Source organism: Rhopalosiphum padi, chromosome 2, assembly GCF_020882245.1.
Source record: "Rhopalosiphum padi isolate XX-2018 chromosome 2, ASM2088224v1, whole genome shotgun sequence".
NCBI classification, from domain to species: domain Eukaryota; kingdom Metazoa; phylum Arthropoda; class Insecta; order Hemiptera; family Aphididae; genus Rhopalosiphum; species Rhopalosiphum padi.
Genome location: NC_083598.1, coordinates 28,680,727 through 28,695,204, shown reverse-complemented (window position 1 = coordinate 28,695,204; position 14,478 = coordinate 28,680,727). Strand labels below are relative to the sequence as shown.

General features: G+C 29.9%; 2 protein-coding genes across 5 annotated transcripts in view; one reads left to right on the top strand and one right to left on the bottom strand.

Moving 5' to 3' along the window:
- Positions 1-19: 19 nt before the first annotated feature.
- On the top strand, positions 20-5,064 carry LOC132919775 (SREBP regulating gene protein). 2 transcript variants are annotated; one of them, XM_060981613.1, is made up of 5 exons: positions 20-215; positions 302-435; positions 519-669; positions 3,988-4,130; positions 4,244-5,064. In XM_060981613.1, exons 2-5 carry the CDS (start codon positions 334-336, stop codon positions 4,427-4,429), a joined length of 582 nt encoding a protein of 193 aa, XP_060837596.1. In that variant the 5' UTR covers positions 20-215; positions 302-333; the 3' UTR covers positions 4,430-5,064. The 2 variants fall into 2 exon arrangements, with proteins under 2 accessions (XP_060837596.1, XP_060837594.1); XM_060981611.1 differs by having other exon boundaries at positions 20-435.
- Positions 5,065-5,414: 350 nt separating this feature from the next.
- The window catches only part of LOC132919774 (uncharacterized), a 74,865-nt gene continuing 65,801 nt past the window's right edge, over positions 5,415-14,478 (bottom strand). For all 3 annotated transcript variants that reach the window (XM_060981609.1, XM_060981610.1, XM_060981608.1), the window contains 4 exons: positions 14,103-14,447; positions 11,892-12,339; positions 8,504-8,659; positions 5,415-7,382 (listed from right to left, as the gene is read on the bottom strand). In XM_060981609.1, coding sequence (XP_060837592.1) covers positions 7,264-7,382; positions 8,504-8,659; positions 11,892-12,339; positions 14,103-14,447 — 1,068 coding nt within the window. In that variant the 3' untranslated portion in view covers positions 5,415-7,263. The remainder of the gene's footprint in view (positions 7,383-8,503; positions 8,660-11,891; positions 12,340-14,102; positions 14,448-14,478) is intronic.

Sequence of the window (14,478 nt, the reverse complement as noted above, 5' to 3'; positions counted from 1 at the left end):
TAGTTTTATGATTGATAACAATTTACCGTGAAATAACTAAATTATTTTTATTATTATAAATCCTATTTAAATACTTGTATTAATGTATTGCATAATATGTTATAATGAGAGTTTTTCGAGGTCAACATTTCAAACTTAAATTTAACGTGTTGGTCGTCTACACTATATATATAATTTAAAAAAATTAAATTCCAACTGTAATAGATATCTACTATGTTAGTTTCGACCTGCGTCTCAGCAATGATTACAAATTCATTTTAGTGGATCTCAATTGTTAAGTTTATTTTTATTTAATATTTAGCCACTGAAAATGCCAGGTGCCAATTGCCTGTCATGTGGAGAGCTTTTTTATTCAGTTTCATCAGACGAAAAATCGTGTTATCAGTGATTTTTGGTTGCTCATTAACATATTGTATTGTCAGTTTCTTATTGATTGTAAGTATAGTATCCCAATAATATTAGTTTAAACCGTTTTAATCATATTACTGTAAAATAAACCTAATTTTATATACTTTTAGTCACCCAGACGTACAGACACATGGCGTGTTCCGAGAAAATTGGATCACAGTGCATTTGTTTGGATGTCAGCCGAAGTCGATTTGAACAATTCAATAGACCTAAGTTGTCGAAATACTGTACAAGGCAGAGAATATATAGCAGATGACAGAGGTACTTATCATTTTTTTAGTTATGCTAGAATTACATAGTGAATACTGCTAGTTATAGCATGGTTATTTGTCGATTATTAAAAAAAATAACCTTTGGTTTAACACAATACAAATAAACTATTTAACTGAAACTGAAATTGTTGAGCTTATATAATCACACATATGCAAGTTATAATGGTATTCAAATTTTGTATAAATAAATATATATATGTTGAAATTATTATAATAGGTATATTTATTAGATACTTTTAATATTGTTTTGTAATTTAATAATCATACTCTATGTAATGTTACACAACTGTATTAATTAAAATTTTGATAATATTAAGCTTACTGCTACTACATAACATAATTAAAATATTATGTAAGGAATTAGGATCATTTAAAAATGTATTTACTTTTATAAGTTATCTTATAGTTTAGAAATAGTTTTTAGTTACATACTGTAGTCAAACTTGAAATTCATAAGATTTCAATCAAATAAATCCATGTAAATAAAATATTTACAAAATTATTTTTCATGTCAAATTTTTGTTTTATTTTATTTTATTTTAATCAATATTATGAATTTTTTAGATAAACAAGTAACATATTATATAGTTAATTTGAATGAAGCATAATATTAAAAAAAATTTATTATAAAATTAATTTTTAAGTATTAATACAATTGTTTAATGAATAATACAGTATGATTTATCAAGCATATTCATAATTCATCCCATTTTTCTCCTTAAATATTACAGTTATTCAATATCTGATTTTTAGAATTTTTAAAGTTAACTTAAAGATCATTTTTTAAAATTCATAGAATTTGTTTACTATTTAAGAAATTTCAGTGGAAATTCAAACTTATGTTTTTTAGATTAAACACATTTTTTTCACTTATGTATATAATTCAGTAAAATTTGACCGATCAAAATCAAAATTTGAATAAGATATTTCTAATTTATTTAACTTTGTGTATTACAGATACCATGATAATGGGATTTAAAGATATTGAGGCTATGTTAATTTAAACATTTTAGTAATTTATATTAATGGATCAACATTTATGATTTGTAAAAATGATCTAAGTATTAAGTATAACAACTATTACATCCATTTTATATTTTTGTAAAACCATTTTTAAAGACTATTATAATCATTTTCATAACTGAAAAACTACTCCTCCAAATTTTGTATAAGATACTTACAATTTTTTAAAACAAAAGTTTGTATGCCACAAGGCACTAAATACTAGTATATATAGTACACAAATTATAAGAATTAATATGGTCTTGAAGTTTATTAAAAAATTTAAAAAACCAGAATGTAAAATGTATTATTAAGAAGACGCCATACCTGCATGTGTTGTCTCTGTCTTACTAACGTACATCATAACAAATTTTCATTCAGCAGAATACATTTTGTGATGTTAGCTTTAATATTAGAGTAAATTTACCTATTATCAAATTTAAAGGTAAGAATATTATCTAGACAATGACAAATGCTTTTAATGATATTATCATTTTAAAGTGAGTTACAGCTATGTAAAATATAACAACTTTAAAATGTTCATAACTCCCTTTAAAATAGTAACATCATTAAAAGCATTTGTCATTGTCTAGATAATATTCTTACCTTTAAATTTGATAATAGGTAAATTTACTCTAACATTAAAACTAACATCACAAAATGTATTCTGCTGAATGAAAATTTGTTATGATGTACGTTAGTCAGACAGAGACAACGCATGCGGGTATGGCGTCCTCTTAAAGGAATGCATAAAGGTGAGCATGCTTTGTGTAGCACCTATGAAATAATATTTGTACAAATTCATATAGATTTGATTTATTCATCAAATAAATTAAAATAATCATACTTTATAATTATATCTTAGTAAATATTTAAATCAATATTACAATAGCAAACTTATAATAATAATAATTTTTTTAAATAAGTAATTTGTTTATTAAGTTTTGAACTATAGTGTGCATAGTATACATTCTGGAATTTATATTTATCCAAAACAATAAATTTATAGTAAAATTTTAAAATTGATATGAAATCTTCAACATACAATGAGTAGGTATTGAGTATCCACTTACTAATAATCTAAAAAAATAATACATTTTAAGTATAGATAGTTAGATATTTAAATTAATCTTCTACCATAAATGCATTTATATTGTAATTACTAATTTTTATTTTATATCATTTTTATATCAGTGTAAAACACATTAAAATTTAAATTTTCAGTAGACATATCATGTGATAACTAATAATTAACCTACCTCAAATGTGATATAACACAAATAATTTTAATAGTGAATGTGCATTATTGCAATGTATATGTAATCCATTTTAATAGATTACAATATACTACTGCGTATAAGTTGAGTTGTAATTGCTAATAAATAATTATTATACAAAAAATGTAAACAAGTTATGTTTTTATTATATGTTTATAAATAAATATTAAGTATAGTTTGTGTTGTTTGTAATATGATGGAAAAGGATGTATAAAAAATTATATATTATAGAATATAGATTTGTGTAGGGTGTAGGTACATAAATATAAATTTAGATAATTAAATTATATAGATAAACAATAATTTTTATTTTTTTTAAATATAAAATCAAAAACATTTATCACTTATTATTAGATTTCATTAGATTTTATGTACTTTTTTATATTTATAGCAGCTGTACAGTGTACATCTATCTCCATTTTATAGTTATTTGATTTAATATGTTGGTGGTGTTGACATGCTTTGAAATTGTTTCAATACAGCCAATCCTTTAAAAAAAATTAATAATTTTATAACTTTTAATCAATGACTTGTTTTCTTAATTAACCAGAAAATTTGTTTAAAAGATCTGTTTATTGTCTAGTGACTAGTATGAATATGTTTTTAGTAAAAAAATAAAATAAAATCAATGTACAACGTTGTTATCATTTGTGCAAGTGAAACAGATATCATTTAATTTTAATTCAATGTTGACCTTATTACTCCATTATAAAATATAAAAAATATTGAAAATTTAATCGTTTTTGAAAAAAATAATGAATTTTTTAGAAATAAATTGTAAAATGTTTTAATTTTGCTTAAAAACTTCATCACAAAACAAATGTATTACTGTATGTTCATTATAATGCATAATTTACAACTGTGATATTGAACCAGTTTAAAAAAAACAACTTTAAAATCGTAATTATTTATATAGGTATGCGTTTTCAACTAACTACAAAGAATCCGAATAATTGAAAATAGTATAAACATGCAGTAATGAAACATATACAAAATATATATCATAATAAAATATGTTCCAATAACAGGTTACATATGTCAAAGAGACGATCTCCTAGCGAACAACTGCTGCGGAACTACCGAAAAACGTTATGTATGTGATACGTGCAATGCAGACGGCTGTTGTGTGCTGTACGAACACTGCGTGTCGTGTTGCCTCAATCCCAATAAGGTTAGTTCTGCTCATATGAAAATCACGGCTATAATATTGTTAGTTTAATACCTAACTATTACATAATATAAAATAAATAATCGACAAATTCATTTTTGTGCATCTGATCACAGAGAAAACTATTGCAAACCGTTCTGGGTAAGGCTTCGGAGACGTTCCGTGTGCTGTTTTCGGCGATCAATAACCATTTTGAACTGTGCTTGGCCAAGTGTCGAACGAGTTCTCAGAGCGTTCAACACGAAAATGCCTACTTAAAATCGAACAAACACTGTTACACGACGGCCGACAAAATACCTTGACTGCAGTTGGGCGACACGCGGATTTTTTATTGACTGCATTCCTATATGCATATTGTGTAGTAATCGTGCTGGGTAAAGTGCAATAATTGCAAACTGTTCTTGATCCAAAGTAACCGTGTAAAGCTTGACATTTCCGTGTGTCGTGCTCATATTTGTTATCGTTAGTAAAATTATCAAGACTATAATATTGTTGTAGAGTGGCTTATGGCGTTGAAAACAAATTTGTGTAATGATGTACAATTAAGAATTAAATTTACTATACTTATTATTATTATTTTTTAAATTTCAGGAGTTATATTTATGATACTATTTTATAGTGATACATTATTTAATTGTTGGTGTAATTTGTTTTTTTAGCTGTGTAAATATCTAATACATATTAGTTTTGGTACAATTTTTAATTTTTATAATTATATATTACAATTTATTAAATTAAATTCAAAGACAAATTGTTCGAAAACTAAATTTTAATAATAATGGTAAACGAGACTGGATATCAAAATAAAATGTATCATGTGAGTTATTATTATTAATATAATTTGTGAACAAATTACGTGATTTCCTATAAAAACAAATGTATTGGTAATATAAAATATATATGTATATAGTAAATATATAAACTAAATTGTAACAAATTTTCGTGTTTCTATTTTATTTTCGCCAAGTCTTATTGGAAAAATATTATCCTCGCCAAAAATAATAGAGAAAATATACACATTATACTTATTAGCTATAGGCTATAGCTGGCAGAAAAGTACATAGGTACTACTTACATGACTACAATTCTATTACCCAAAAATGTACAGTATGTGTTTGTCCAATCAGTTTTATCAGAATGCGTTAATGATCCGTACTGATTGCTATTATTTTCATTACCCTGTTTTCCAAATTGAAATGTTAGGACGGACCAACAGGCCAACTTTTTAAGTTTACATATTTTGACTTTGCATACTTATAGTGCTCGACACATAATCCATAAGACGGATTAAATATCGAAGTCATGGTTTATTATTTTTTAGACATTGTACTGTTTATTGCATATTGAGTTATTACCATAAAAAATACAAAAATATCTTATTTCTAAAGAATTTAGTGTTCTTATATCTTAAATGAGCAATAATTTATCGATACAATACTTAATATAATAATAATACACTGTAGAGTAAGAAGAAGTAAAAAAGTTAAATGTACAGTTATTAAAACGAATACATAGGTATTATATTATCTTATATAGTAATGCTTAATATCGTTTTAAGCAATAATTTCTTACACTTTAGCAACTCTAATTTTTGTACGCATTTTTAATGGTAATCGTTACCAAATTATCACTACAAAATTATAAGATACAATAGTAATTTAATATACTTATTACTTAACTGGATTAATGTGAAAAATGAAAACAATAATCATTATCTTTTGAGGTCGATAGGATATATAGTAATCCGTCGTAAATGATTATGAAAATAAAATATTTTTGTATATTGAACAAATAAACATAATGTTACTATTTATGAGTATGTATAGTTCCAAAAAAACATATTTACATTTTGCCAGTTATAAAAATAAAATAGCTCAAACTATAATATAAAATAATGCGATTGTACAAGAAAGCGCATATTTTGGCACACTGAAGTTGGTCTTAAAAAATAATTTCTATTTTCATAATCATAAAATAAAAAAATCGAAACATAAGAAAGCTAAATATTGGTTCTACATTAAATATTTTAAACACGTTGATAATAAAACATTATAATATCAATTATATATCTATTAAAAACCGAATCTAACCGATGGTATATTTTTAATCTATACACAAATATTTATAATAATATCAACAATATGCATATTATAATAATATCGAGTATATGTGTTTTACTGTCGCGTAACAAGTATATATATATATATATATATATTTATAGCTCTTATAGATAATTACTTACAGAACTATAATAATATGTTATAAATTAAAATACATATACATTAGACACAAATTTGTCTAGTATTATATGTTAATATATTATAATATCTAATATATAATCATCATAGTTATTAAATCTAAAAAATGTAAAATACATAAAAAAAAAAACTATTTTATTTTATCTCGAACGACATCATCGTCGCGATTGAAAATGGCATCGAATCTCGTCGGAACAGCGCCACCGTAAACATAGGCAAATATATATATATATATTATCTACAGAGGTGAACGGCGTACCTATACATTTCCGACATGGTACCTATATGTGAGTGTGTGTGTGTAATTTTTTATGGAATTCATCACATTTTTTCGTTTGCCATCGCGGCGATCTGAAGAGTGATAAATGTGATATTTTGAAATTGCGCGTAATATTATAATATAGTGTATTCGTATTTAAGCGATTCAGTATAACCCTATAGGCATATTTTGGGGGGGGGCGATTAGGAGATGGAGGCTTTATGGAGGTATATTATGCGACATCGTCGTCGTGTTCGTCGGCGTGAGATCATCGTGACACGCGCCCGGCTCGTCCACCGCCCACCGCTCGATGCGGTCTCGCGAGTCTGTAGTGGATAGAAATCATATTATTATATTACTTATAGCTGTTACGTATACTGCTTTGTGCATGTAGGGCGCTATGTCGCTATATATAGGTACTATATAGTTTAACACACACATCTATGTATATATACGTTTACGCGACTACTATAAATATATTATATATATATAATACTTATATGTAATATTTTATATAAACAATAATAATAATATATTTAAAAAAAAGTATAAAATCGGGAGAAAAAAACATCTAGTCATATATATATATTTATATATATAGTATTCACTTAAATAATAATCAGTACATCATTCCAGGGTGGATACCGGAACGGTGGAAAAACACGTTGGGGTTGTTGGACATGGTCGGTTCCATCGTAGTGTAAATGCTGTTGTCCATTCCCGAAAAATTGCACATGTCTGAAAGCATAAAAAAATGATATACGATTAATATTTTATTTTTTTGCATTTCACACGACATCACATTGTTCAGAGTGTTTAGACGCATATAATATGGCAGTATAGGAATAGGAGCTGCAGATGATATACACGAAAAACAACGATTAAACTATAAAAACGTGATGGTACGTAATAGATATTCGTAGTTTATCGTTTAAGTCGTGATTTGGCCGAACTTCTCTAATATATCGCGATTTAGTCACAGTTTCTGTTGAACCGTAGGTACGCGTAAAAATAATATACTTTATCAGGTATTAGCTGAGATTGATAGTGCGCGGACACATTTTGATCAGACTTCAAATATATTTGATTTGCAGGAATCGAGCAAAAAAAGACTTTTTGGTTAAATGCGAGCCGATGGTTGTTATTGAAATTTGTTTGTGCGCTAGGAACCTATACATATATTATACAATAGATGAGTCTATAGTTGATCCGACACGTATGAGACCATATTGTTATAGTATTATATAGCCGGATTATCCAAAAAACTAGATATTTATGCATAAATCGGGTAAAAATGAAAATCAATTTCATTTCATCACTCTTTAAGACTTTTAGAGTATAATATATTATTATATGGACCGTAAATGCAATTAATATCGTCGACAAATTTTGTAATTTTTGTCGAAATTCAAACGACATTATCGAAAGATTCGAATACATTGAATTTTCATAGCGATAATCTAAAAATAAAATTATAGTTGGACGTGGTATAAATTTACCGGATCACTGAAAGTGCCGGGACTGACACAGTGGCAGGAGTTATCAAGACTAAATGTATGTCAGTACTGAGTGCATTTAATTATGTCAACAGATCGAAGGTATAGGAGGTGTGCGGAGAACAGTTAAATCGTATAGAAATATTATACATACATGTATCAGTGGCAGATTAAAAGGGGAGTGGAGGGTGAGCCCTCTTAAAAGTTATATTATGCATGTAAGGCATACAATCAAATCCTTAATATTGTGTTAACGAAATGATTTGATATGATTATATTAACATAAAAAATTATGCCCCCCAAACAAAAAAAAAAAAATTCTTGATCCGCCACTGTATAATTTGGATATATATGTATGTATACCGGGTGGACATCTCGAGTAGATGGGCTGCTGCTGCATGTGACCTCCGTGGTGGCCGGTTCCTCCGCCTCCACCGCCGCCACCTCCGTGATGTGGATAATAGCAGTACGGGTAATAGTGGTGAGCGTACGTCGGCGGGGCTACGAGCGCCACTCGGTCTGTAAAACAAACGAAACGGTAGGTACAGATACAATTTAATAATGACGTTGTTGTTATTATTATGCACACGAGATAGTTGATGAAATTTAAATTGCCACCGCTATATATACTTACGTCTACTGAACACCTCGGGCTTACATTATTATTATATATTATAATTACGAAAAAGTCCCGCGTAATATAATTACACGCTGCAGAAACGTACGATTTTCACGTAACTGCTTATAATATATCCGTTTTCGTGAAAATAAATGCTAATTATTGTTATAATATAGGTACCCATCAAATGAGATGTATTTTTAATTTTTAATTTTAGGGAAATCGTTATCTGGAGTTCCTATATGCATAATATGCATATTTTCACTAATCGTCTTTCATTTCGTTTAATATTCTACGCATTTATCTGGCATAACATTAACATATGACGTGTGTATTTTTTCAGTTTTTCTAGAATCTGAATCGAAGTCGTGCACGAAATAGATAGACCTATTGGTGGTATAATGTCAATGGGAAAAACGAAAAGAACCCTATAATTACTAAATTACAACCACCTTTAAGTAATAATAATTTATACCATAATATTATAATTTATAGAGTTACCGAAAGGTATAATTGTATACACACTTGTACGAGTTGACGTGGCGATACATCAATTCATAAACACATAACCGCGAGGAACGCATATATATGTATAAATTATCTGGTATAAATTATAATTTAATATTTATAACGCGTTCATGTCTTATCGGCAACACTGGTAATAGTGTTAATACTATGGTATACCTATATTTTACAATACAATCGTATAAGTAGGTGACACCTTTACCATTTACAACGTTTGATCGATTACTGTTTACAAACATACTCATGTGTTTTTATTTTATTAAAACATTAAAATCTAATGCGAAATTAGTTATAGTTTATAAATACAGTGCTTATAATGGCTTACCCCACCTTAGACTTCAAATACAATTTTTAAAACTATAACTTTTATTATTGTTTAAATAATCATTTCATTAATATTTTGACTTAAGTATAGATTTTTTTTTAAATGTACTATTTTGTGTTTGATTTTATTATGCCCTTTACTGACAAATTTCCTGCGGGCGCACATTCTGTTAATATATATTGATTTGATATATTGATAACCATGTGTGGTGCGTCTTATTTTATCTTTAAGAACAATTGTGACGTTTGTCGTCGGTGTTTACTGAGTACGGATAGTAAGTCGGTGAAAATTACACGCATCGTGTTAATGAGGGTGTACGCTCCACTAAATCATAAACATACCGAACCGGTATAGGTATACGATACAGTGATTCCAGAACAAACGCAGTCGTTTGACAAAACAATACTTAACGCGCAGATCCGAATTTCCGACAATGCATACGATAATTGTTGTTTTTGTTTTTTGGCCCATTTTTCAAGTTTCCGATTACCCTTCTCCCTTGTCCTAGCAGTAAATGCCAATAATAATTGTGTAATGTTAAATTTAAGTAGCAAAGTCGATGAAATATTCTATACAGCGCTTTACACTTTTGTCCTCAATATAAATATATTATTACAGTAAAATACTAAAACACCATCATCGATACGATATAAAATGATTTATTATTCTGTTTGTTTCTCACACGTGTCAAATACGAATATACGATAAACGCGTGTTTATTCGACTGTAATACCTAATGTAGATGTGTGAAAACGGCGCAATACCGTTAGACGGAGAATAATATTCCTTATTTTATTTCAAACGATTTTAACTTTGAAGCACCTACTATAAGTAACGTGATGAGAACATTTTTACCTTAAATGAAGACTTATTGTTGTGTGTACCTATTTTAGTCCTTAGGTATTGAAATAATTCAAATAAATACATATACTTTAATGATATAATATTTATTTTTGAGTTTAACGATATTATTAGTAACTCGAATATTATGTTTAATAGTCATCTATTTTTATTTAATTAGTATTTAAATAGATATATTTTACTTTCTTTACACGAAATCCATTATTTGTGGTATATTTACGAACTTTTTCTTTACCTACCTTCTTCTAATTAATATACATTACCTATATCATAATTAGTTGGGTATTTTAATCGGTGAGTCGGTATAATTAGGAAAAATATCTTTATTACCGACATTCATAACTATACATTGCAGACAATTAGAAGAATTTAACATTTAAAATGTTAACTGTAAAAACTTTTGGAAAAATTGATGTGTCATCATAAGCCGTGATTGGGGGGTGATTGGGGGGGCGGCTTAGTCCTCCACAAAAATAAAAAATCGAAAATTCCACCAGAAAAGCGTGTTTAATTTTAATTTTAATTTTTCAGCTCGAAAGCTAAGCGTCATTTTAGGGATTCTGTTAGGGGGAGGGGGGTCACAACAACTCGTATGCACCTATAACATAACGAAGTATCAGTTATGACTTGGCGGACATATTGCATTATTATTAAAATGTATAATATGCTGATAGTCGGTTTACGTATAAATATACAGAGATCGTCGTACGTTTTAAAATCAGCCTGTCCACGAATATTATATTATTATCATGTCTTTAAAATGTGCCGCGTACACGGTTTTTTTTTTTTTTTTGGTTACACTATGACTATAAGTGTTTCAGTCGTATATTATTATTATTATGTACATATAATAAACTACGTTAGACCCGGCGGAATGCGGTGTATTACACGTGTAATATATAATATGTACAATAGCGATATACGGAATCGTTAAAAATAGATTAGAGGGAAAAAAGTATCGCCTTAAGTTCGACTGCATCATAGAGCATAATATATATGTCATAATGCAGCTGCAGGTGCGGCTAAACAAACATCGTTTTATTGACGTCGACGACGGACGGAATGGAGTTTAGGAAAACAAACCGTCCGCGTCCACCAGGAATGCGTTCGGGTCGCCAAAAAGTCGCTGCAGTTCAATGTATTATTTAATTTTTTTTTAATGTTCGATGACGGCAGTTTATCTCGTATATATAGGTACGCCAAAGTTACACTGTTCAAATCTTCGAACAATTATAGTTTTTTAATTTTTTAAGCGATTCACGTCCCACGACCGACATTATCGGCTACCAGTTACCTGGTGGATGTGGACCTCTAAAGGACTTGATCGGAATTCGGAGCGCTACGCATATACTTATACGTAATATAATAAATAACTACATATTATTATGCGGCGTAATATTGAAATTGCCGCGGCAGCTTACCTCCGAACGTGTTGATCGTCGACGTGTGCTTCATTGGCGTCATGAACGGTTTGAAGTGGAAAAATGACGGAGACGCGGGCCTGCTGAGCGTGCTGAGCTTGTCCTCGTCGTACAGACCGTCCCGGCCCATGGCGGCCAGCTGCCGGCCCTTGGGCATGAACATGACGAGCAGTACTAGCGCGGCCGTGGCGCCTAGGCCCAGCGCCAGACATCCGTCCTGGTCGCCCGGCTGCGTAGCCCATAGCCCGGCCACGGCCCAGCCAACGCACAGCGGCGCCGTGCAGCCGACGGCCAGCCCGATGTACATGGCCTCGCGGTAGTTGTCCCGTATGTGCCGCGACTTGATGGCCAACACGGTGACGGCCAACAGCAGACCGGCCGCGTACACCATCGAGCCGAGCATGTGCTGGTACTTGGTGTCACAGCTGTTGTCCAGGCTGCTCGTCCACTGCAACAAGCACGATAACGATACGGTTTTTTAATATAATAATATCGGCTTTAAGCTTATTGAAAACGTTGAATAGATTTTTTTTTAGAAATGTTTTCAAATTTGGCAATTTTAATTAAATAAATATGCAATATATAAAAATAATAATTGATTATTATTATTAGCACGTTGTATCTACGTGTTCGATATACCATAATATGTGCTTAAACAATCCACCGTATATACATTTAGGGTTTATATTATACTATTATGATGTTAACTAATGTTGGGATGTTGAATATTATAAATATTAAATTTTAATTATTACTTGAATGGGCGGTAAAATCAAATATTAAAATGTATACCAGTTCGGGGGTTCCGGAAGAGAAGGGTATAAACAACACTCAGTTATACTAGGGGTATATTACTTGTATTACAATATTAGTAAAAAAAATAATTATTATTATTGTTTCCTATGTCAATAATATGCTATTAAAGCGATTTGTACTTTTAACAAAAAATATATTATGTAAGTGCATTAACATCTGAACTTTATTAATGATTATTTTTCTTGAGGAAATCCGAACAAAAACAACTGAAAACAAATGCTGGTAATGTTGAAAATAGTCAATAATGATGTGCAACTCGTTCTTTAAATTATTTACAAGTATGTAAAAACAGAACATTAGATTATTTTATAGTTTTATATTACTAAACCATTAACCTGCCACTTGACATTTTTATCAAATTTTCAATTTGTATTAATTTAAGTATCTAATAATATTAATTTTAGTAGGTACTTAATTGTTCAACCTATTATAATAATATGGGTAATTAAAGTGCCACTGATTGGGCTTGGAATGGTTATGTTAATTCATTTTTAATTATTTTAAGCTTGATATTATAATACATTTTTTTTAGGTCTATAAAATTATACAATCTATGCACGTGAAGTAGTTCAATAAGCATAAGTGATACATATACATATTTAAAGAGCTTGTTGGTGACTCACGTGTGAGAAAACCATTTAGTGATGGCACTTCTGCGTGGATTATGTGAAAAAATATAATCAACCTATTATAAACTATTATTCTATTAAGAATAGTTATAGACCCATGCAAATTAAAAATACATTTTTCCGGCTTGCTGTTAATTTAACATATTAAAATGTACTATATAATAATTGTTAATTATTATAAATTTAAATTTAACAAGTGATACACCAATTCGTAAGATAATTATATTATTTTATAATTATTATTGTACATTGAACTGCAGTTTTATCGTTTTTTGTATCTCTTCCCCCACGCTTGATATATTATTATAGATGAACGACCTTGTTAATACTCTGAATGATAAAAGTGGCTTTCATTTGGACGGATAACCCAAAATTTAGAGCGAATTTTTACTTAATATCATCATTTGGGCGAAATGCATATGAATATTATATCTATAATATTTATATGTTTTCCTTCTCATTTTTAGGACTCTAACTGGTTTGGTTTAAAATAATATGTAGTAAATATTATAAAAAGTGTTGATAGTTATGTTATTACTTTATACGCAACGTACACATCGGATATTACATATATAGTTAAGTATTCACAAGTTCACGCTTAAGTCGACTTTTACTCACGGCACTTTTTTATTACTGACTATATTATTCTTTAATTTATAAATTCGCCCAAACGATTGACGCCCAATGATGATTATTACGATTCGGTTAGGGTTAGGATTACTTGCAATAATATAATTCTTTGACAGTATTAACAACGTTGATTTACCTGGGACGATAGGAGTTGTGGTGGCGAGTAGATGAGCCACTGGACGCCGATGGCCAGTTGTATGGCCACGGTGAAGAACAGCAACAGCGCCTGGTACGGCGCGGGCAAGTACACGCCGCCGTTGAGGCTGATGAGAAACACGCACTTGACGAGCAGCGTGCCGAACACCATCGAGTACCCGAGCCCGGTGCACAGCCTGACGGTGGCGCACGTCAGCACGGTCGGCTGTGTGCACATGAGTCCGCTGACCGCCGCGCATACGAACAGCCCGCCCAGAAGCGCCTGTCCCAGGAACAGGTGTCTCCTGCTGGGCTCCGTTTTTCTCGTCTTGCACAGCACGAACACCTGTAACGTAACGATCGTCGCGTTAATTTTA